At 47.7% G+C, this 23264-nt stretch overlaps 1 protein-coding gene across 1 annotated transcript in view; it reads right to left on the bottom strand.

Annotated features, from left to right (window-relative positions):
• Positions 1 to 1938: 1938 nt before the first annotated feature.
• Positions 1939 to 23264, bottom strand: part of VAX2 (ventral anterior homeobox 2) — a 52145-nt gene continuing 30819 nt past the window's right edge. The window contains exon 3 of the mRNA XM_030563377.1: positions 1939 to 2540. Within this exon, the coding sequence (XP_030419237.1) occupies positions 2061 to 2540 (480 nt within the window). The 3' untranslated portion in view covers positions 1939 to 2060. The remainder of the gene's footprint in view (positions 2541 to 23264) is intronic.

Genomic DNA, 23264 nt, shown 5'->3' with positions numbered 1-23264 from the left:
ATGTGGGGTCAATGTCGTGCCTGAAATGACATTTAACGAGAAATGCTCAAAAATGTTGAGTCCAAACCGTTTTGCGGCACAAACGGGCTTTCTGTCACTGCAGGAAGTTCCATGGGAAATGCCCATTTTCAATGTTTGGAGCATTTCGTTAAACCTCCCCCCCCCCCCAAATACCTACAAAGGCTGGTTTTCTACAGCCAAGCATTTTTAGCCAAAACCTGGAACATTTTCATTTCGGTCAAAAATTGTCATGGAAGGAGGGAGGAAAATTCCCAAATTGCTTTGAACTTGGATTATTCAAAACTGACAGACTTCCCATGGGTGGCATCTCTTTAAGACAAGGACCACCCTCAATCTTCCAACACCATCTGGATGATCTTAAGGGTCAGCAAAGGTCTTGCTAAAGGCTTAGGTTCAGATCTTCCAAGGGATTGGGGTGCCTAACTCCCATAGGCACCAAAATACCTTTGAGGGTCTGGGCCTTAATGACTAACCCACATGCTGTCACCATTGGTTGGCAGGGAAATGTTTGGGTCTTAGGCTCTTTTCCCATGTCCCTAGTAGAAAAGCCGTCAAAACGTGAGTTAACATTCCTGCATAGCAGTGTCTTCTAGCAGCCGTATTGTCCAGGCTGGCAGCTGTCCTGGGAGCAGTGTTTATTATCCTGCTTGGCAAGTGGGCATGGACACTGGGGTGTTGGTGTGATACATAAAACTGGTGACTATCCAGAGACTGTTTGTTAAGAAGCTGTATACAACCTGCAGGGCTCCCCATTCATTTCCCATCTAGGCAAGCTGTCAGCGCTGTATATACTCTGTCAAAAGCCAATGGCTGCTGATCCAAACACCAGACACCTCTGTTGGGCCTGGCGGGGGCTGTAATGTTTTGGGTCAGGTCCATCTTTAAAGCTGCTGCTCTGGAACCTGAGTTTGCACTAGTGCAGAAGAGCTGCCAGAAGCCCCCAGGCCCCTCTGCAGTGCAGGAGAACAGTGTGTGTGGGGGGGACACCGGCATCTGGGCAAGGGTCTCTCTGAGTCTCACTCTTCTCTGTGCCAAAAGTGCTGGTGTGGGGGGGACTGAAAGGATCATTGGCACCAACACCAGCCTGTATGTACAGTACCTGCTTCCTCCTTCAAGTGCACCCCCCTAGCTCGATGGGATTAACAAACCAAGCGAGAGTCATGCTGTCTCCATGCGCAGCAGGGACAGATTAAGGCAAGATCACAGAGACTGGACTCTGAGCCTCCCCCTCCTGCAACAGGTTCCCAGACTCTCCCAAGCCACCTAAACAAAGGAGCACAAACTTCTTTACAGATGGGGAAACCGAGGCACACAACGAGGACTTGCCCAGAGGCAGAGCCAGGAATAGCACCCAGGATCCCTGACGCCCATGTCTCTGCTCTAACCACTAGCTTGCGCTGCTTCTCTAGCCAACACACAGGAGCGAGGATCTGCTCTTCCAAAGTCACACCCCACCCCTGAATTTTGTAACATCTCAACCCTCCCACCCCACCTCCCGGGATTGGCTTTAGCTGCCTGGGGCTTCCTGTCCCACTTGGCCTCAGTCCAGGTCTGGCTTCACATCCAGGGTATTGGATGATTTTTGGCTCCTGCAATCAAATAGATCAGACAGTGACTGTGCAGTCTCACTCCATGGCAAACAAAGGCAGACTAAAACACATGGTGCCAGCCACCCTTCCCCCGTCCCTCGCTCCCCCACCCTGGACCCGACAGCAAGAGACAGAGCATCAGTGTATACATACGACCTGGCTGGCTCCCTGAAGAGGGGTGCATTTGACCCTCTAGCAATCTGAGATCGGGGGGCCCCCAGAAGCAGTGGTTTCCCTGTGCGTCTCCCTGGGGAGCCCTGCCGAGTCGAGCATGTCAAACCGGGTGTTGGCTGCAGCTGTATTTTTATTTCTGTGACAGGAACACACAGTCACACACACATCACCTGGACATTTGTTCAACGGCCTTTGCAACTCCACTGGCCACAGAACAGCCCCATGCGGGAGACGGTGGGGGTGGGGGGTGGGGATGATTTTGACACTGGATTTTAGTTAAAGACTCGGCTTCTTGCTGGGTACAGGACTGTCTTTCCTCTCCAGCCGCGTGTAAGGCTCAAAGGCAGAGCTCCCCAGTCCGTAGCCGCTGGGTAGCTCGTGCAGGCTGCCCAGGAGCGGGGCGCTGAAACAGAGCGGGGTGGCAGGGAGCCTGGGTGAGGAAGAGGAGGATGCTAGCGACGGGACCTGCAGGCTGAAGGCTCCTGTCCCAGGAGGGCTGTTTCCACTGCTCAGCCCAGGCGAGGTGGTGTCAGAGGGAGCCAGGCTGGATCCATTCCCAGCAGGGCTCCTGATGTGATTCGAATTTGGAGACAGCAAGTTGGAAGGGGCCTGCACAGACAAAAGTCTCCCTTGTTCCAGGAGCCGGAGGATGTTACATGTGGCGAAGGATTCAGAGGTGGAGGACGATCGTTTCTCAGAGTCCCTGCTCTGGTCCTTCTTCTGCTTGGTGCGCCGGTTCTGGAACCAGACTTTCACCTGGGCAGTGGGTGGGAGACGGACAGAGTGCAGCAGAAGTGGAAAAACAGGGGGAAGGAGGCGAGGGGGGAGAAGGGGATGGGGAGAAAGCACGCAGCGGGAAGTAGGAAAAGAAGAAAGAGCAACCAAGCAAGAAAGGCAGAAGGAAGAGAGAGAGAGAAAGAGGGAGAGAGAGAAAAGGAGGGAATGGGAAAAGAGAGAGAGAAAGAGACTGTCACAATGTGTTAAACATCCTAGAGCAAATGGATTCAGCAGTCCAGCCACCCACTCACCTTCCCAGGAGCCAGAGAGACAATGGTCTCCAGCCACCAGGGGATAGCAAAATCTGGAGCAAAAGACCCTCCGTGGCAAACGCTGTGTCCCTCCATGGGAGAAGATGCCCTTGCAACATGGAGCACTCAAGGGCGGGACGTGGCAGATGGAGGGATAAATGGATCCAGCAGATGTGCGCTCCCCAGACTGCGTCTAGGCTGCCCATTGGGCTGTATCCATTGTTCCTTTAGACTGCAAGCAGTCTGGGGGAGGGATCTCATTAGCTGCTCAGCGCATTTACCCAGAGTGCAATGCGATGGCTGGGCAGAAATAGTGAGAGAGAGAGATGGGACCAAACCAGAACTCAGAGCAGCCCCACGCGCTGGTGGATCTGGAACCAACCTCTGTAGCTGAGCACGTGCCCTGTCCCAGGCCAAACCAAGGGACATGGCAGATTCTTCATCGGGGACTGTCCAAAGCAAGATTGGTGTGTCTTTCTAAGACACGCTTTAGCTCGACCACAAGACATGGGCTTGAGGAAGGAATCAGGGCATGGCAGGCACTCTCCTGTGTTCGGCAGGTCAGACTAGATCTTTATAACGGCCTCTGCTGACCTTGAAATCTATGAACCAGACCCCCGGATCTGGACATGCCTGGACTCTGGAGATGTCCAGAGTGGAAACTCTCAGCACAGCCACCTCTCACTGAAATAAGGAGTGGGGCTGGGTTAAGGCTCAGCGGGCTCCAGACACACCCAGGGTGGCTCCAGGCACCAGCGCAGAAAGCCACGGGGGGTGGCCAGCCAGTCGCTGTGAGGGCAGCAGGCAGGCGGCTTTCGGTGGTGTGCCTGCGGGAGGTCTGCGGCAATTCGGTGGCAGGGACGCCGATGGCGCAGCACCAGTGGACCTCCCGCAGGCATGCCACTGAATCTGCAGGACCAGTGGACCGCCCGCAGGCGCACAACCGAAAGCCGCCTGCCTGCTGTGCTTGGGGGCAGCAAAAAACAGAGCCGCTCCTGGATACACCAAAACACAGGCTCTTTCTTAACCCCTGGATGACACTTGCCCTTCGAAATCCCAAGTCTCTGTTTTCCCTCCCAATCCAGGCAGCCCAGCCACCCTAGAGCAACCAGCTCCTCCTGCTGCTCTGCCTCCTACCCGTGGCCGACCCTAGGCCTGCTCTGACCTCACTGCATAGACGCCAAAGGGCCAAGGACCCACTTGACTGTGCCCCGATAGAGAAGTGCGACAGAGCGAGAGGCGGGTATCGAGATGCCAGGAAGGGAGATGAGATGGAAAGACAGACAGATAAGGGAGGGGTCTGTATAGGGAAATAGATGAGGTGGATGAGGCGGGGGTATGGATGGGGACGGATGGATGGGTGGACGGACAGTCAGACTATAGATCTCAACTGGGTTTAAATTCTAGCACTGTGGGCAGTGAGCATCTCATTCACCCACGTCATTGACAAAACATGCCAGCAGGACTCGCATCATCATAACCCGCAGCCCTCACACACCCATTGACACCTCAGACCTGCTGCACTAAACTGCCGGACCACGGGCAAGGAGTGGGTCTTGGACCCTCTCCCAAGATAATAGCGAGGCAAGTGGCTTAGCAGACTTAGATAAAGCCTGGGAGATTTATACGGCAGGAATAGCATCTGCAGTGACACCTGCTAAGACAGGCGGGACAGGGGCTTCAGATCCTCATGCTCCAGGGCACCAGACCAGCTGGGGTCAGGAGGGAAAACCCTTTCCCATGATATAGCACAGTCTGATGCATGTTGGGGCCAGTAACTTCTATCGAAGCAACATGCACTGGCCACTGTTAGGCAAATCCTATAGACGATACCTGGCCTCTGGCTGAACAGCACCAGACCTGTGGACAGAGGCTATAACTGCTGAGACAGGACCTCATGGACCCCACTGTGGAGTCCAAAGCTACCTGAAGGGCGGCACCTACCTGCTGCTCCTCCCTAGCACTGTCTAGTGGCCAGTTTGGAGCTGCACTGAGATCTCTAGGAGAAAAGCGTCTCCTTCTGGGGCCAGCGGCACAATCCCTGGGATCAGCGAGGGGCGGAGAGGCCATGGCAACCTGAGGAAGGGGAAGATTCCTCTCAACTCATTGGGATGGGCCCTGGTTCCTGTGTGCCCTCGCCCACAAAGCAAGAGCTTCTTGGGGAATTCCCTGCACGAGGCTGGGCAGGACTCTCCCCATTTCTAAGCAGCACTGGGGATAAATAGGGGTGGGAAGGGGGGGTTCAGGAAACAAACTGAATAGGCCACAGACACTGAGCCCCTTCTGGCCCCCCAGGCTTGGTCCCTCGGAGCCAGGGGCAAGGAGACACTTTGGTTGGGCTGTGGGGGAAGGGGGGGGATCATGTCCCACACTCTGTCCTTCCTGGGGATAACAAGTGGGTTTCATTTCCCAGGGCTCTCAAGTCAGCATGAAACCCACAGGGAGCCCAGTCCTGCAAGGTGCTGAGCACCCTGATACAATCCTGTTCAATTCAGTGGGAGCTCAGCGCTGCTCGGGGCTGGACAAACTTACAAATAAGGATGCAAGGGGGTAATTAAAGATCTAAGGGGCTCATTCCCCGTGCCTGGTGATTTACATTCGCTGCTCCCATTAATAGCAAGGTGGGTGGATTTAAATCAAAGTGATTTAAATCACCCGTTTTAACCCTGATTTAAATCAGCAGGCAGGAAACCTGTGTTTCTATTGAGCTTTGCATTTGTGCTTTTTAGCCATTTTCCTAAAACCAGGTTTATTCATTGGTTGGTAACCATTAAAACATGCTGATTTTAACTAAATAGAGCTTTTACACGAAAGGTGGTGCTGCTTCTTGCAAACCAGGAGGATACCCCATATCTAGCTATATTTGTTTAACAGCTATAAAACTCAACTTACATTGATTTAGAGTCTCTTTTTTTTAAGTCAGTTTTTATCCACCCCGATTAACAGGCCAGAGGCAGGGCATGGCCGGGCTCGCAGTAGAGTCTGTGGTGGAAGGGAAGTGGCTTCTTTCCAAGCCATGTGTCTGGCTCAGCCATCTCTTTCCTTTCTGTTAGGAAGCTGATTCAGAGGCACATATCTACATAAGAACGGCTATAGTGGGTCAAACTAAAGGCCCATCGAGCCCAGTGTCCTGTCTGACAACAGTGGCCAGTGCCAGGTGCCCCAGAGGGAATGAACAGAATAGGGAATCATCAAGTGATCCATCCCCAGTCGCCCATTCTCAGCTTCTGGCAGACAGAGGCCAGGGACACCATCCCTGCCCAGCCTGGCTATCTGTTCTTTGAACTGGTTAAACGGTGGTTGCTGTCCCCTCCACCGAAGAGAACAGGACTGAAAGGACTGCAATCAGAAGCTGGGGTGCCCAGGCTTGCAGCAAATGTCACTATTTAGAAAGGTCTTGTATATTTCAGCATATAAATACAGTGTCCATGCTCTTTTCTCTGGTAGGTCAACATGGCTCACATAACTCTACAATAACAGAAGGGCCTGGCTAAGCTAACCCTACAGTACCAAAGCAGCACTCTTGAGCAAAGCCTTCCATGTGCTATTATTCTGGATAACCGTCTAGCAGCAAACTGGGCGTGTCTACCCTGCAGCCGCAGGCGAGCTTCCAAGCCCAGGTAGACAGACCCATGCTAGGTGGCCTGGGGCTCGTGCACTGATGGTGGCAGCACAAGGCCTGTCTGATCCCCTGGGGCCATGCTCAGCTGGCTAGCCCATGCTACCGCCCCTGCTGCAGTGTTTTAGCACCCTAGGTGGGGCAGAGCTAGCAGCACTGGTCTGTCTACCCAGATCGGGAGGCCTGCTCCTCGCCACAGTGTAGATCCCTCCTTCTGCCCGTTTTTGTGTGTAAACCTTTCAACCTCAAGCCAGGACCCTGCAACACCCAGCTTGGTGTCACAAGGAAACCGCACCTGAACTGTGCACTTCCCAAGCAGCACGGCTGAGCTAACCCTACAGTAACAAAGAGGCACTAGACTTCAGCAAACCCTTCAACGTGGGACTCTTCCTGCTGCAGTCCACTAGGACATGGGGTGCAGCTACTCTGCAGCTGGGAGGGGGCCAAGGCTGTGCCCCAGCAAAGCCCAGGTTTACCGCCCAGAGCTGTGTGCAAACTTTTCCTTTGGGTTTTGCACCCACCTGACTGAGCACTGCTGAGTTTTCAGTGCAAGGCACAGTCTGTCATGTTTCACCTCCTTTCATGTCAAGCTACAAATGCCTCTTGGGTTTGATGCCAACTCCAGCCGCTGGTTCCAGGTTTCCCTGCAAGGTTCACAAGCCTCAGACACTCCCTTACTGAACTGGGGTCTGAGATTGCCAACATGGGAAACTGAGGCACAGAGAGAGCCTAAGGCCAGATTTGTAAAGGTATTAGGGCACTGCTGCACCCAGCATCACAATGCCAAGAGCTTAAAGCTCATTTTTAAAGTATTTTAAGCCCTTATGGATCTAAATACCACTGATTGTCAATGAGATTCGAGCACCTAAATCTCCTTTACAGATCTAGGCCTGAACGACTTATCAAGGAGGCTGAGGTAGAGATAGGAATTGAACTCACACCGGCAAAGCTGCAGACTAGCAAGCTAACCACTGGCCTGCCCTTTCCCTGTGCTCTTTGTTTTGGGGTGTTCACCAAACCAGTTTCACTGTGATTTAGGGCTTGTAAATCAGTTTGTTTTCAAGGACAATACAAAGGCAAACACCCTGTTTGTCAAGCTAAGGGGAAGCTCTGGACTGGGGACAGAAGGATCGGCATTCTCATTGTGAAGTACAGAGAGGTCAAGGAGTATACACAGCATATTTACAGATACCTGTGAAGTCCTCTGGCCCAGGGATTTGTAACACTATAAATAGATTCTTGATGCCATGAATGATGTGGGTCAATCAGATCCAGGAGGATCGGAAGGCACTCCAGGAAAAGTTCACAAAGCCAGGTGAATGGGCAGGCCAGTAGCAGCTGAGATTCTGTATTGACTAGCGCAAAGCAATCCACATGGAACTGCCCCCTGCGTCGCTGGGTTCCCCTGAGGGGAAACACCTGGCTTTCACTGCAGACAGTTCAATGGAGACCTCTGAACAATGTACAAGCTGTGGCTAATTGCCAGTACTGTTATGCTGAGTCTCATGCTCTCTCTTCTTTGGGGAAGGTTTCAGGGCACCATTGCTTGCCTCTGAACCGGTATTTTAATCACCCCACTAGTGTCCTTGAGGAGGGGAGTGGAGAGGGAGGGATCTGGGCCCACCCTCTTCTCCAGGTCCCAACCCAGGGGCCCTGAGGTTTGTGGTGAACCACTTGAACTAGCGGTTCCTTCCCCTAGGCTGCTTCCCTCTCCTGCCCTTCAGCTTGTGAAGGGGCTTCTAGCCCTCCTTCTACACAAGCCAGGTGCCCCTTACCTAGGGTTTCTTTTGGATTTCTCAGCCCACCGCAGCACTCCTCCAAACTTTCCTTTTGTCTCTCTTCAATACTGTTCTCTTCTCCAAGTCCTTCGAACTGCTCTCTGCTCCAACCAAACCTTCCTGCTCCAACTCGGATGGGTGAGATTCTGTGGCCTGCATTGTGCAGGTCAGACTAGATGATCATAATGGTCCCTTTGAGTCTATGAGTTTAACTCCCACACTCATAGACTCATAGACTCATAGACTCTAGGACTGGAAGGGACCTCGAGAGGTCATCGAGTCCAGTCCCCTGCCCTCATGGCAGGACCAAATACTGTCTAGACCATCCCTGATAGACATTTATCTAACCTACTCTTAAATATCTCCAGCGATGGAGATTCCACAACTTCCCTAGGCAATCTATTCCAGTGTTTAACTACCCTGACAGTTAGGAACTTTTTCCTAATGTCCAACCTAAATCTCCCTTGCTGCAGTTTAAGCCCATTGTTTCTTGTTCTATCATTAGAGGCTAACGTGAACAAGTTTTCTCCCTCCTCCTGATGACACCCTTTTAGATACCTGAAAACTGCTATCAGGTCCCCTCTCAGTCTTCTCTTTTCCAAACTAAACAAACCCAATTCCTTCAGCCTTCCTTCATAGGTCATGTTCTCAAGACCTTTAATCATTCTTGTTGCTCTTCTCTGGACCCTCTCCAATTTCTCCACATCTTTCTTGAAATGCGGTGCCCAGAACTGGACACAATACTCCAGTTGAGGCCTAACCAGCGCAGAGTAAAGCGGAAGAATGACTTCTCGTGTCTTGTTTACAACACACCTGTTTATGCATCCCAGAATCACGTTTGCTTTTTTTGCAACAGTATCACACTGTTGACTCATATTAAGCTTGTGGTCCACTATGACCCCTAGATCTCTTTCTGCCATACTTCTTCCTAGACAGTCTCTTCCCATTCTGTATGTGTGAAACTGATTGTTCCTTCCTAAGTGGAGCACTTTGCATTTATCTTTATTGAACTTCATCCTGTTTACCTCAGACCATTTCTCCAACTTGTCCAGATCATTTTGAATTTTGACCCTGTCCTCCAAAGCAGTTGCAATCCCTCCCAGTTTGGTATCATCCGCAAACTTAATAAGCGTACTTTCTATGCCAACATCTAAATCGTTGATGAAGATATTGAACAGAACCGGCCCCAAAACAGACCCCTGCGGAACCCCACTTGTTATACCTTTCCAGCAGGATTGGGAGCCATTAACAACTACTCTCTGAGTACGGTTATCCAGCCAGTTATGCACCCACCTTATAGTAGCCCCATCTAAGTTGTACTTTCCTAGCTTATCTATAAGAATATCATGCGAGACCGTATCAAATGCCTTACTAAAGTCTAGGTATATCACATCCACCGCTTCTCCCTTATCCACAAGGCTCGTTATCCTATCAAAGAACGCTATCAGATTGGTTTGACACGATTTGTTCTTTACAAATCCATGCTGGCTATTCCCTATTACCTTACCACCTTCCAAGTGTTTGCAGATGATGCCTTTGATTACCTGCTCCATTATCCACTGTCTGACTGAAGCAGGGGGTTTTTATCACATGACTGACTGCTGGTGCTCTAATTGGCTTCAAGTGCTCTAATTGGCTTCAGGTGCTCTAGTTAATCTATAACAAACCTTCTTCCCCTTGCAGGGAATAAGGCTCCCTGCTAACACTCTCCTGCTGCCCTCTGGCCATGCTGTATCACAAAGGTCACTAAAAAATAACTCGGGAACATTAGGGTGGATTCAGAAGAAGATAGTGGGCAACAGTGTAATTATTATGTCAATAGTACTGTTAAAATAACATGGGAAGAAGCTAAGGTGGAAGCAGCAGGAGACCAGAGATGGAAGGCAGGTGGGAAGGTTCTATGCTCCATATGGAACAGAGAGACGGATGAGAGAGAGGATTGTTAAACCTGTGATCAATGAACAGACAATATACAAGGAGGGCTCTGTTAGACAAACAAGTGATTTGCTATGAATAATTCACCCATCCCTACAAATAACTTAATAGGATATAAAAAGAATGAGCTATTTAGGTGCAGACTTACAAAAGAGCTCTGGACTCAGAACATCAAGCCCTCGGCACCACAAGTGGGGTCAGGTTTTCAAAAGTGCTCAGAGTCAGCACCCATCATGCACTGGGCCTGTTGACCTGGCCACTTCTTTTGGTCCCGGTTGGCACATTTTTTATGAAACGTTTTTTCATAGGAAAAAAACAGTGCTGTCTCGTTGAAGCAGAAATGTTTCACGGGAAGATCTCGAAGTTAACAACGTTTTTGATGGGAAGGTTCAGGGTGAACTCTCTGGTCACTTCCAAAGAGAGAGAGAAAATTGGACCTTTTTGATCCCAGCCCAAGACATTTTGACACAATCCTGTTTCATGGAAACGTCTGAAAGGTTTTGGTTTCATTCCAGCGCAAAACAAAGTCAAATCTCTAAACCTCGAAAGTTGTCATGAAACAGAGTCGTCATTCTCTGGCAACCCCAATGCTAGGTGGGAGCCACAATCTTTTGAAAACAAAGCCCTATGTGGATAAAAATAATAGCAGATATATGAATTAGAGTAAAACCTTTACAGCATGTCAGTCCTCATGCCTCAGACAATGACCCATCTTCTGAAAAGCTAGGATTAGGGATAGAGCTGGTAGAAAATTTCCATCAAAACGTTTTTGACAAAATGGATATTTCTGTGGGAAAAAATGTCCATTTTTGTCAAAAATTTGCTGAAAACACAAAATTTATATTTTTTCCCTGATTTTTGGCTACTGAAAATCAAAACTTTTCTGTTTTAAACCCCCAGTGCTCCATTTTCAATTGAAATGATTCTCAGTATTTTGGGTTTTTCAGTGAAAACCTGCCAAATTTCAGAGAGAATTTTTGATGGAAACAAACATAACAATTGGTTTGGGTTTCATGGGAATTGGATGTTTTTCTAAAAGCTCTGCTCTAGGAATTATTGTGGGAAAGTTCTCTGGCCTGAGGTCAGACTCGATGACTCCAGTCTGACTCCATGAATATTTCACAGGGGGAAAAATCATTTCCCAATCAACTCTAGCTAGTAAGAAGTCTCCCCCATTGGCAGGCGACTTCATAACTGTCCAGAACGAAAGGGCTTCATCTCAACTGGCTGGTGCTGGTCAGTGCTGGCGGCAGATTACTGAACTAGATGGCCCCCTGATTGGATCTGCTGTGGAAATTTCTATGTTCCAGTCTAGCAGAACCCACTTCTGATCTCCTAGATTGCTGTGAGCCTTTGCCAGCCTCTATGGGCTTCAAAGTACACTTCACAAATAAAGAATGTATTCCCCACTCAGAATCAGCCCTTCATCCCTCGCCAAAGGCTCCCATTGCATCCCCAAACACTGCACATATACTCAGGTGTGACACTTGTCCCTGACTTTATAATCTTTGTTCCACCAACGTCAGCTCAGACTAGTCCGTACAGAACTCAGATCCAGGAATCCAGGCAAACACCCTGTAGCAATTCTTTAAAAAGGGACATTGTTCTGAATCTGCTATAACCCTCGAGCATAAACCCATAGAAAATTCCAACTCAGACTTTGCCATGCACAAGGTCTGGGCTGGTAAACGGGGCTTACATGCCAAGGTGATTGGAGACGTGGAAATAGATTTTTTCACACAAATATTTAAGTCCCGGCTACACACAGGTCTAGATCTACAAGATACTGGGCAGAGAGCCGTGTATGTGGAATGCCCTATGCCCGTGCGACGTGTGGCTGGATGGTTCAGCAGAAGAGGCAGGATGGTTCATTGCTTAGGATACTAGTTTGGCTCTTGGGAGACCTAGCTGAATTCTTGGCTCTGCATGACCTGGGGCAAGTCACTTAGTCTCAGTTTCCCCATCTGTATAATGGGAATAATAGCACTGTGAGGTTGTAGTGAGGATCAGTACATGGAAGAGTGGGAGCTGCTCAGATATGACAATAAGGGGGCCAGATAAGTTTAAATACATTAAACACACTGTGTAATGGGGTGGCCACCCGCTACTGCCCTGAAGGGCTTGAAATCAGCCCTGGGAGAGGGCTGAGGCTGCGAGAGGGCTGCTGCTGGGGAAAGCAGCAAGCCTCGGCTGATTGGGGAACCAGCCACAGATGTGGCCATGCCCCAGTCAGGGCCCAGCTGGCCCTTATAAGAGGACAGTGGGCTAGGAACACACAGTCTATCTCACTAGATATGGAGAGGGATGGGCCTGGCTGCTAGGAGCTAAGCAGGGTACCGAGACTGGAGCAGGGCTGGGGGAAGGCTCGAGGAGCTGGGGAGCTCCGGCCTAGAAACTCCCCAGGCTGTAGGCTTTGTTAAAGGCCACACAAAGGCACTGGAGTTGCAGAGGGCAGCCCAAGGGCATGCAGAGGCAGCATGTCCAATCCCTCCTTGCCGGTGATGAGTGGCACTTACGCTGCAGTCTGCCTCAGGAGATGGGGGCTAGGTGATGACAGGCAGTGGCCATAGACTGAGGCGAGGTGGGGATAGAGGGTGGGCAGGTCCTCGGGGAAGGAGACCCAGATCTGTGGGGGTACTACCAGGGGGCAGCACCCGGGAGGAAAGGGGCAGTGGGGTTCAGGAGGAACTTGGGCCCAGCAGCAAGCAAGACACCAGCCAACAGAGAGCACTCCGGAGGCTGGAAATGCTAATTCCCTGGACGACCAGCAGGAGGCGCCGCACCAGTAAGTCACCGCACTGCTATGCACTGCTTCAGGAATCTCATTTCTCCTGAACCAAAGCCAGGGGTATCTACAGAGCCAGCAGAATGCAGTGCGAGCGCCAAGTGATTCTGCACAGAGTAAACAGCTAGCTAACATCTGGCACTTTCTCAAAAAGAATCAGCTGTTCAGAAGAGGAATAAAAGGTTTCCTGTAAAGTGAATAATTCCAGTGCACTCAGTGCCGTTGAGATGAGAGAAACATTTGCTCAGCATCAGGTCACATTTGTCATTAATGCTGCTGAAAAGAAAAATCCTGTTTCCAAGGCATGTCTTGCCATTAAAGCTACACGCTTAAAAGATACAGAGATACAAATCTCCTTCCTGTTGCTGCTTCAGAAGGGTGGATGCTGCTAAGTATTCATGGCAGAGCTGTAGCTTTTAAGTTAGGGACTGGTGCACTGCGTGGTGTTTTTCCAAGGAAGTTATACAGCTCCACAGCTAAGGAAATGGTATGGAATTCAAAGGCAAAACTTGTTTCATAGTCAAGCAATAAAATATCCGTATAAACACAACAAACTCTGAGCATAGCTTTTAAAAATCATACCCCTTTTGGGGATCTGGGCCAATAATTTTCTACAAAGTAAATGCATATAAATCACCTGGAAACCTGCTAACTTAAGCAGTTAGTTAAAAGGATGTTTACTGGTAACTGCCAATGGAAAGTAGAGACATAGCCAGGAGAATTCTTGGATGTCAGAGAACATCTAGGATTTAGGGAAGGAGAACACAATTTTAAAGTCTTCATTCTGATCCCGGTTAAACTTCACCTAAGCATCTTCAGAGTTGCACCCAAACAGACAAACCAGTAACTCTAACCCACCAAGAAAAAATCCAGCAGGTAAAGTAAAAGTTGAATTTGGTAATACAGAGGAGAGCTACTGAAACGGTAAAATCCGCGTGTTAGTGTAATTCTACAGCTGCAGATGAAAAGCCAAATCAAGGATGGATGTGCATTTCTCCATGCAATTTAAATAAAATATTCCTGTTAGTTGATGCAAGCCATGCAAAGCACCAAGCTGGAGGAGTCCCTTCCTGTAGGCCCACACTCAGGGTGGCAGTGGGCAACCTCTCCTCTGCTACCAGGCTGTTCTCCTGTAGAATATTTTCAAAGACACAGAGGGAACTTAATTGCCCCCCTGGCAATGACTTTCACTGAATACCACCCCCTAGTTCTGCTCTGTTACCCTGTTCCTGAAGCCGCTGGGGGGGAAGCACCGAGACACTGTCCCAGGGGTCGACAATACCTAGGTGTCACCCGTCTCCGTATCTTGCTCACTTCTGAGGCCAGGACCACTCCCACCCAGCTCTCTGGGCTTAAACTCAGGGCTCCATATGGACTTGTAGCGCTTGCTCTGAAACTCCTGCAGCCACAGCCTCCCAGCTCTGTGCCCAAGCGAGCTGGACTAAAGCTAGCTCAGGTATGTCTGCTCAAGCTGCATGCCTGCCCGGTGACTGCAGTCTAGAATGACCTGCATTCTGGATGGGAGCTGTGCAAAGCCGGCTCCACTGCCTATCAAGAGGCATGGTTGAAACGTCAGCTCTGCGATCTGTAGAGATTTGCAAGGGATGACAAACTCTTTGACAAACCTTGACCCTTAACCAATGGACAGTCAATACGCTCCCCCAGGGGATGGCAGGGGATTGATCCTGTCTGGCACTGGGCAGACCAACATCAGCAGACCTTCGAGCAGCGACAAGCCATGATCGTTGGCCTATCACTTTGAAACCTTTATGATTGCACTCAGCCTGTTGCATTGCCTACAGGTGCATCTCATGAAGGACGTGGATCCCTGGAGTTCGGTCCGTGGTGTCTGCCTGCGGAACCCTAAGCCAGGCAGGCAGGAATGAGCGAAAGGGAGACCGTAGTCACTGTGTTTAACTCTCATAAGTTCGATCAGGAGAGGTATATATGGGGATGCTCAAATGCCAAAGTCACAGCTGGGGATAGGTATGGCACAGGGGCATCCAGGCCACACCCCCTGGGCACAGGCTCCACCCCTTTTCCCTGTTCCAAAGATATCAAGACAGGGTGCTGTCGTGTCTATGCTGTCAGAGGGTCCCCTCACATGGAGTGATCCTCTCTGGGCCAGATGTGCTACCTCTGCAGCCAGCTGCCAGGGACTTGACTTGAAGCAGCCACACTGCATCTGAGAGTCTGGCCCACGTGCAATAGAAATCAGGTCAAATTGTTCCTCATCCTCGCTAAGTGTTGCCATAATACCAAAATTCAGGGAGGAGGGATAGCTCAGCGGTTTGAGTATGGGCCTGCTAAACCCAGGCTTGTGAGTTCAATCCTTCAGGGTGCCATTTGGGAAATTAATGGGGGATTAGTCCTGTTTGCAGGGAGAGATAGCTCAGTGGTTTGAGCATTCACCTACTAAACCCTGGGTTGTGAGTTCAATCCTTGAGGGGGCCACTTTGGGATCTGGGGCAAAATCAGCACTTGGCCCTCCTAGTGAAGACAGGGGACTGGACTCAATGACCTTTCAAGGTCCCTTCCAGCTCTAGGAGATTGGTATTTCTCCAATTATTATTTTTTTTTAATACAACAATATAAATAATAGTCTGGGGAGGCAGCCTGGACACAGCAATAAACAGGGACTCAGGAAACCTGGGTTCTATTTCCAGCTAAGCAACTGAGCTGCTGGGTGACCTAGGGTCGGTCACTTTCTCGCTCCATGCCTCGGTTTCCCCTCCCAGACTTTGTGTGTCTGGTTCATTTAGACTGTGAATTCTTCAGAGCAGGGACAGCCTCTCAATACGTGTTTGTAGAAAGCCTGGCACAATGAGGCCTGATCTTTCCCTTACCCTTGTGAGGATAAATACATTGAAGATTGTGAGGTGCTCAGATATGACCATAATGGGGTCAGGTAAGTATCTAAGACAGACAGATAGATGGAGCTCAGTTGGGGCTCCCAGGTGTAATACAATGTAATACAAGCAATTAATAATACTACTACATATAGCAGACACCCTGAGCAAGTGCAATAGATAGATCAATATTAGCTGAAAGTGATACTGATGAATATGAAATTCATATACTGAGACCCAGTTCTGCACAGCTGGGCACATGGTGGGGGGCAGAGGATTGGGAAAACAGTTAATGTGACAATATTGAAAAGATAAACGGGATAACACTACTAAATATAAGCCAGCTAGCCTGATATTGATCTCAGGCAGAAATGTGGAATGGCTGATATCAGATTCACATTAGAACAGTCAGACTAGGTCAGACCAAAGGTCCGTCTAGCCCAGTATCCTGTCTGCTGACAGTGGCCAGTGCCAGGTCCCCCAGAGGGAATGAACAGGACAGGGAATCATCAAGTGATCCATCCCATTGCCCATTCCCAGCTTCTGTCAAACAGAGACTAGGGAAACCATCCCTGTCCATCCTGGCTAATAGCCATTGATGGATCTATCCTCTATGAATTTATCTAGTTCTTTTTTGAACCCCCACTCAATAAAGAATTAAAGGATGGTCACATCATTCATGCTAACCAACATGGTGTTATGGAAAATAAATCTTGTCAAACAAACACCATATTGTTCTTTGATAAGATGACAAGTTTGGTTGAGAAAAGTAACTGCGTTGACCTTATAGGCAGATTTCTGTAAGGCAATTGATTTAATCCCAAATAATTAAAATGTCAGCACTATGCAAAATCAATGCATCCCTTATTAAATGGATTAAAAACTGTCTAACTGATAGATCTCAAGAAGTAATTGTAACTGGGGAATATTATCCAATGGGGAAGTTTCTACTGGGGCACTACTGAGATCAGTTCTTAGTCTATTGTTATTCAATATCTTTAATAATGATTGTCATAAACAGATAGCTAAGGGTTAATGTTCTTTTACCTGTAAAGGGGTAACACCAGTAACTGAAACACCTGACCAGAGGACCAATCAGGAAACAAGACTTTTTCAAATCTGAGTGGAGGGAAGTTTGTGTGTGAGTTCTTTGTTCTTTGTCTTGTGTCTGTGCCCTCTCGGCTCTGAGAGTGATTTCTCTATCTCCAGCTTTCTAATCTTCTGTTTCCAGGTTGTAAGTACAAAGATAGTAAGACAATAGGTTTATATTGTTTTTTTGTATTTACATGTGTGTAGTTGTTGGAGTATTTTGAATTGTATTCTTTTTGGATAAGGCTGTTTATTCACTTTTTTTTCTTAAGCAATTGACCCTGTATATTTTCACCTTATACAGAGACTATTTTTAATGTATTTTTCTTTCTTTTTATAAAGCTTTCTTTTTAAGACCTATTGGAGTTTTTCTTTAGTGGGGATTCCAGGGAATTGAGTCTGCAGCTCACCAGGGAATTGGTGGGAGGAAGAAGTCAAGGGGAAAATCTCTTTGTGTTAGATTTACTAAGCCTGACTTTGCATACCCGCTGGGTAAGGGGGAAGAGAGATTAGCTCTCTCGGTACTTGTGTTTCCAGGACTGGAAGCAGGGAATCTCCTAGGGTCATCCAGGGAGGGGAGCCTGGGAGGAAGTAACCAGGAAACAAGGGGAAGGGGTTATTTCCCTTTGTTGTAAGACTCAAGGCATCTGAGTCTGGGGGTCCCCCCCGGAAGGTTTTGGGAAGACCACAGTGAGCTAGGCACTGTATAAATCCCTGGCTGGTGGCAGCGTTATCAGGTCCAAGCTGGTAACTAAGCTTGGAGGTTTTCATGCTAACACCCATATTTTGGACGCTAAGGTCCACATCTGGGAAAAAAATGTTATGACAATGATCTGGAAAAAAAATAAAATCATTGCTGGTAAAGTTTACAAATGACACACAAATGAAGTGGAAAATAATGATGAGGGCAGGTCACTTATACAGACCAATCAGGTTCAAACAGTGGGATAGGAACAAACAGCATCTATTTGAATATGACCAAACACAAGGTCACACATCTAAAAGCAAAGAATGTAGGTCACACTTACAGGATGGGGGACTCTGTCCTGGACAGCAGTGACTCTGAAAAGGTCATAGAAGTGATGGTAGATAATCAACTGAACATGAGCTGATGATGCTGTGATTAAGAAGGTTTACATGGTCCTTGGATGCGTAAGCAGGGGAATATTGAGAAGGAGTAGGGAGGTGGTATTATCTCTGTATATGGCCACTACTGGGTACTGTGTTCAATTTTGTTGGCCCCACTTCAAAAGGGATGCTGACCAGTTGCAAAGGATTCAGAAAAGAGCTGCAAGAATGATTCAAGGTCTGGAAAACCTGCCTTACAGTGAGAGACTTCAGAAGCTCAATTTAGCATATCCCAAAGGTTAAGAGGTGACTTGACTACAGTCTACATCACCTACATGGGGAAGAGATTTCCGACTGTAGAGGACTCTTTAACTTAGCAGACTAAGCCAGAATGAGACCCAAGGGCTGGAATCTGAAGCTGGATAAATTAATATTAGAAATAAGGTGCAGAACTTTAACACTGGGGGTGATTAAGCACTGGAACAACTGGCCTTGGAACACGGTGGAGTTTCCATCTCTTCAAGTCTTTAAATCAGGATTAAACATTTTTCTAAAAGATACCCTCTAGCTCAGGGGCTGGCCACCTTTCAGCAGTGCTGTGCCGAGTCTTCATTTAGTCACTCTGATTTAAGGTTTCGCGTGCCAGTCGTACATTTTAATGTTTCTAGAAGGTCTCTTTCTATAAATCTATAATATATAACTAAATTATTTTTGTATGTAAAGTAAATAAGGTTTTTAAAATGTTTGAGAAGCTTCATTTAAAATTAAATTAAAATGCAGAGCCCCCGGACCAGTGGCCAGGACCCTGCCAGTGTAAGTGCCACTGAAAATCAGTTCGTGTTCCACCTTTGGCACACATGCCATAGGTTGCCTACCTCTGCTGTAGCTCAACCAAAGTCATGGACTGTGTTTAAGGCTTCCGTCACTCAGGATTTATTAATTTAATTTTTCAGGCTTTATTTTTAGCAATTTTTGAGTTTTATGTAGATGTCAGGGCTCTCTCTTTGCATATACTGTACTAAACTAATGCATATTATATACACTGCTCATTACAAAAGTATATACTCTAATGACTAATCTCTTTGTAACGTTCCCTTGTGCATTTTAACGTAGTACTCTTTCAAACAGTACTATGTTAAAGCACAGGAGGGAACCTCTAATGTGCACCAGAAGGGTCTATACAGACCAATTAATGAGCAACACATTAATGTGCTTTATAAATCATCCCCCCGCACCCAAAGTCTGCATTATTGCTCCGTGTAGACAAAACCTACCTTAGATACCAAAACCATCTGAGCTGCTTTTCCGCTGCTTATTGGATAAACACCAAATATTTATTTTATTTTATTTTGTTTTATTTTATAATTGGGATGTTTTAATGGTGTTCATTGGTTAAACCCTAAAATCAGATGCTCTACTCATGTTATACAGGAGGTCAGACTAGATAATTACAATGGTCCTTTCTGGTCTTAAAATCTCTGGAACTCTGAAATACATGACCCTCATGTAGGTATTAACAAAGGCGAGCAAAGGGCAAGAGATGTTTTGCTGCAGTCTGGACTGAGTGCTTAGATAACAGACTCTTCACTCATCGTGGTATGTCACTGTTTCTGAAGGGTACAGCCAATAAAAGAGCCAAGCGAGGGTCATGGAGATTCTAGACAAACCATGGCAAAGACAGGACTTGTTTGAATTTACTGCTAGTTGGTTACTACTCTGACTTCATGGAAGTTTCAAAGTGAACAAACACGAGGATGTGGAATGGCAGCTGCTCACATCAAATCTCAGGGTCTGGGACATAGAATCACACAGGTTCTGATCACCGACAAAGGACCTCAACTCTGATGAGTGAGCTTTCAGGAATTTGCTAAAACCCAGCCATGTCAGTCATCACCTCTTTGCCAAAATACCCACCGAGTAACAGGATGGCCCAGAGAGCCATTCAGAGAAGGTGAGATCTTTTAATGCTAAACATGGTGACCAACAGAAATATTCTAGTAGAAGGACTGGCTTCCCCAGCAGAGATACTAATGCGCAGATAAACAAGCACTTCGCGTCCCACAAGAGTTACTCAAATTCACACAAATCTAACTTACAAATGCAAGGGAAGAAGCATGGTCCAAGGGACACAGCACTGAATGGGGCAATGGGGAACCTGGTTCCCAGCTCTGAAACTGACTGATTGCGTGAACTTGAACGAGTCACTGCAGTGATAATAGGGCCTACAAATTTACCATAATTGTAAGTTTAACTGTAAAAAGTGAGTGAAAGTTTATAAGTCATCACAACAACCTATAACAACAAATGGTGATAGGAAAAAGAGACAGACAAGACTAAATCAGTCCAAAAAAAAAGGCCTCCTAACTGCCATAGTTCAAGGACTGGGTCAAGATCATGCCTGGTAAACAAGAAGAGTGTGGAACCAGAAATTAGCAAATACAAACTGGTGTGTTGGAAACTAGATCAAACTGGTGAACAAAATAATGAGGGGTTGGGCTATTCCACCCACCACGCCCTTTGTGGGGTCCTTAAAGAAAGAGATTTTGAGAGAAAAATTGGCTACTAGCCAGGGCTTCACCATCATGCCTGCCACCCCCACCATCTCCTGGGACTCTGGGCCTTTGTCCTCCTGATCCTAAGACATGTCCTGACCAGGGCAGGCCAGAGAGAGGGACCCATATGACATCACCACCTCTACCAGCTCCAGATGAATCCCAGCCACCACCTGGGATGAAACAGGATCTGACTTTAACAACAGCTCCAGCCTATCTCAACTCACTTCTCTTTTCCCCAAAAAAGACAATGATCGCCATTTTTGGTGCCATCTAAGAGACTATCAAAGAGGGGAAGTTTCCTTCTAAAAACTCTCTGCAGCTAATGGAAAAGGGAACAAGGAATAACTTTACATTTCAAAGGCTTTACCTGCTTCCCCTTCTTTTTCTGTGTCTTCAATAAAAGGTTAAGGATTTTTAATGGTGCCATGGTACTAAGCAGCCTAAAGTCTTTGTATGCCAAACCCCAGACCTTCTTTAAAACGAATATTGGCCAGTGACCGGGTTATGTTAACACCTTTTGCTCAGATGTTCCACCTAAATTAACACAATTTCCCTTCACCTCTGTTTCTTCTCCCACCCCCCATCCCTTCTAACTGGACTGAGAGCTGTCTGCAGCAGAGGCTCCATTCGAATGTGTGTGAACATCACCTTGCACAACAGGGCTCTGATCTCAGATGGGCCCACTGGATGCTACCCCAATATAAATAAAAAAACAGCAACCACCAGAGGAAAGGCAAGGGAGGTAAACATGTTTCTATGACAGACCAACCGGCGGTTGGAGCAAGGAGTCCTGTTATTAGGGTTGTTAGGACTGGTTGATGAAATGCGTTTGGCAGCACACTGCATTCCCCCCACCAGGAGCCCCAGGCAGACTCCCAACCTCCTTCCCTTCCCCACCTAGCCCCACCATCACCTGGGGACACAGCAGAGAGGGTCGCCCTCTGGGGAGCTTTGTTTGAATTTCGCCATCGTGGAGTTAAGAGGTTCCATTATATTTTACTGTTGTGGGGAGAGTGTGTTGGGGGGGGGGAATCGCTATGAAAAGGGGCTTGTCGGAGTTAGCAGCTTAATTAGGCATCATTGGAGAGGGGAAATAAAGGCTGAATGGATCATTATTCCCCATTTTTACTGCCAGTGAAAAGCCCTTCCCTGCACTCCCCCATCCCTGGTTCCGCTTCCAACAGATCCTTCCATTAATTGCTCTGGGGGACAAGGGGGAAATAAAATAAACAATCAAGGAGAACAGAGGGGCAAGAAGAGCTCAAAAATTAAAATCGCAAGTGCCCCCCCCCCACGCACACACTACCTCTGAAGACAAACACACAGGAGCAATTGCAATTATGTTGGTTCCCAGCTGGAGAGAAATGCGGCGCTAATGCCACATGCCCCTTCGCAGCATTTGCAGGAATAGGGGTGTTGAGATTTCCAGTTAGTGGCATCTGACAGCTTGTTTTTGGAAGATTCTAAGTGACTTGCTCAGAGAATCCAGCTGGAGGTTCCTCACTTGCTATCAGAAATGAGCCACCTGCTGGAGTTTCATATTTAAAGCTGTATCTCAAATAGATGAGGGAGGTCAAAATAACCCAAACTCCTTACTGGCTACTTTCATCAAAGCTCAGAGGCACTGGAAATGACGGATATTTTTTGCCCCTTGAAAGGACAGAATGAGAGCTTGGATGTCCCTAGATGTAGGTGGCACCTGATTTTATTATCGTTTATAATACAGGAGCACCTCAAGTCCCCAAACAAGATCCAGACGCTGTTGTGGTGGCCACTGTGCATACACCTAGCGACAGACAATCCCAAAACAAGGCAGAATCATGATACCTCTTCTACTGACCAGGCACAGAGAGATTTAGAACCCAATTCAGAAAAAAAATCACTTTTCATTATTATAGCATTTAAGCACCACTGAAGTTATTGGGACTGTCCTGAACCGGGACCTTAAGTAACTCATCCAAGGTCACACAGGTAGTCTGTAGCAGAGCTGGGACCTGACGCAGGCCCTGGTCTAATCCCCTATCCATCAGGCCATCTTTCCTATTCTTTTACCATTCGATCATTCCAAAACCTAGAACCACAGTTTGGTCCCTAATAAAATCCCATCAGTGTCACCGGTTAATGATAGAATTTCATGGAATATGCACAGCCGCCAAGTCTCATCTGAACTACTGCGATTTTTCCAACAACGGAGAGGTGGAAACGGGCATCCGCACATACGGGTCTCATTCTCAGCGTGGCTCAAAGCATGCGGCAGCAGCATCATGTCAGAGCAGCAACCCAGCGGGGACTTGGCGATTGTTTTTGTGTGGGCATCGCCCCTGCCTAGAAGACATACTACAAGCTGCACCAAGCCAGAGACTAGGTCATGCAGATGCCAGCTCCTGCCTCCCCACTAAGGCCACAGCTGCTTGTGTTCTAAGCAGCAAAGGCTGCTGGGAAAATCTCAGGATTGGGCTAATTTCAGATTTACACGTCGTCCATGAAATTGTGATCATCACAGGGCCCTAACCATAACAGCCCCATCTCACCACCACAACCCACTGCCCTCTCCTCTCCTTGTGTTAGCCTGGAGTCATTTGTCTAGAATATTGACAACAACTGCTGCTGTAATGAATACACTGAGTATTTATCTTATTTTCTTCTTGAAAGTGTCAAAGTGTCACACTGTTTCATTACAACACAAATAAGAGACACCCTGGTCTAGAACATAAGGTATTTAAATCTGTGTTAAGCAACATCTGCTCATTATGATTTTAAAATATAATGAAATA

This window comes from Gopherus evgoodei, chromosome 5 (genome assembly GCF_007399415.2).
Source record: "Gopherus evgoodei ecotype Sinaloan lineage chromosome 5, rGopEvg1_v1.p, whole genome shotgun sequence".
Taxonomy (NCBI): domain Eukaryota; kingdom Metazoa; phylum Chordata; order Testudines; family Testudinidae; genus Gopherus; species Gopherus evgoodei.
This window is presented reverse-complemented; position numbering and strand designations above follow the sequence as displayed.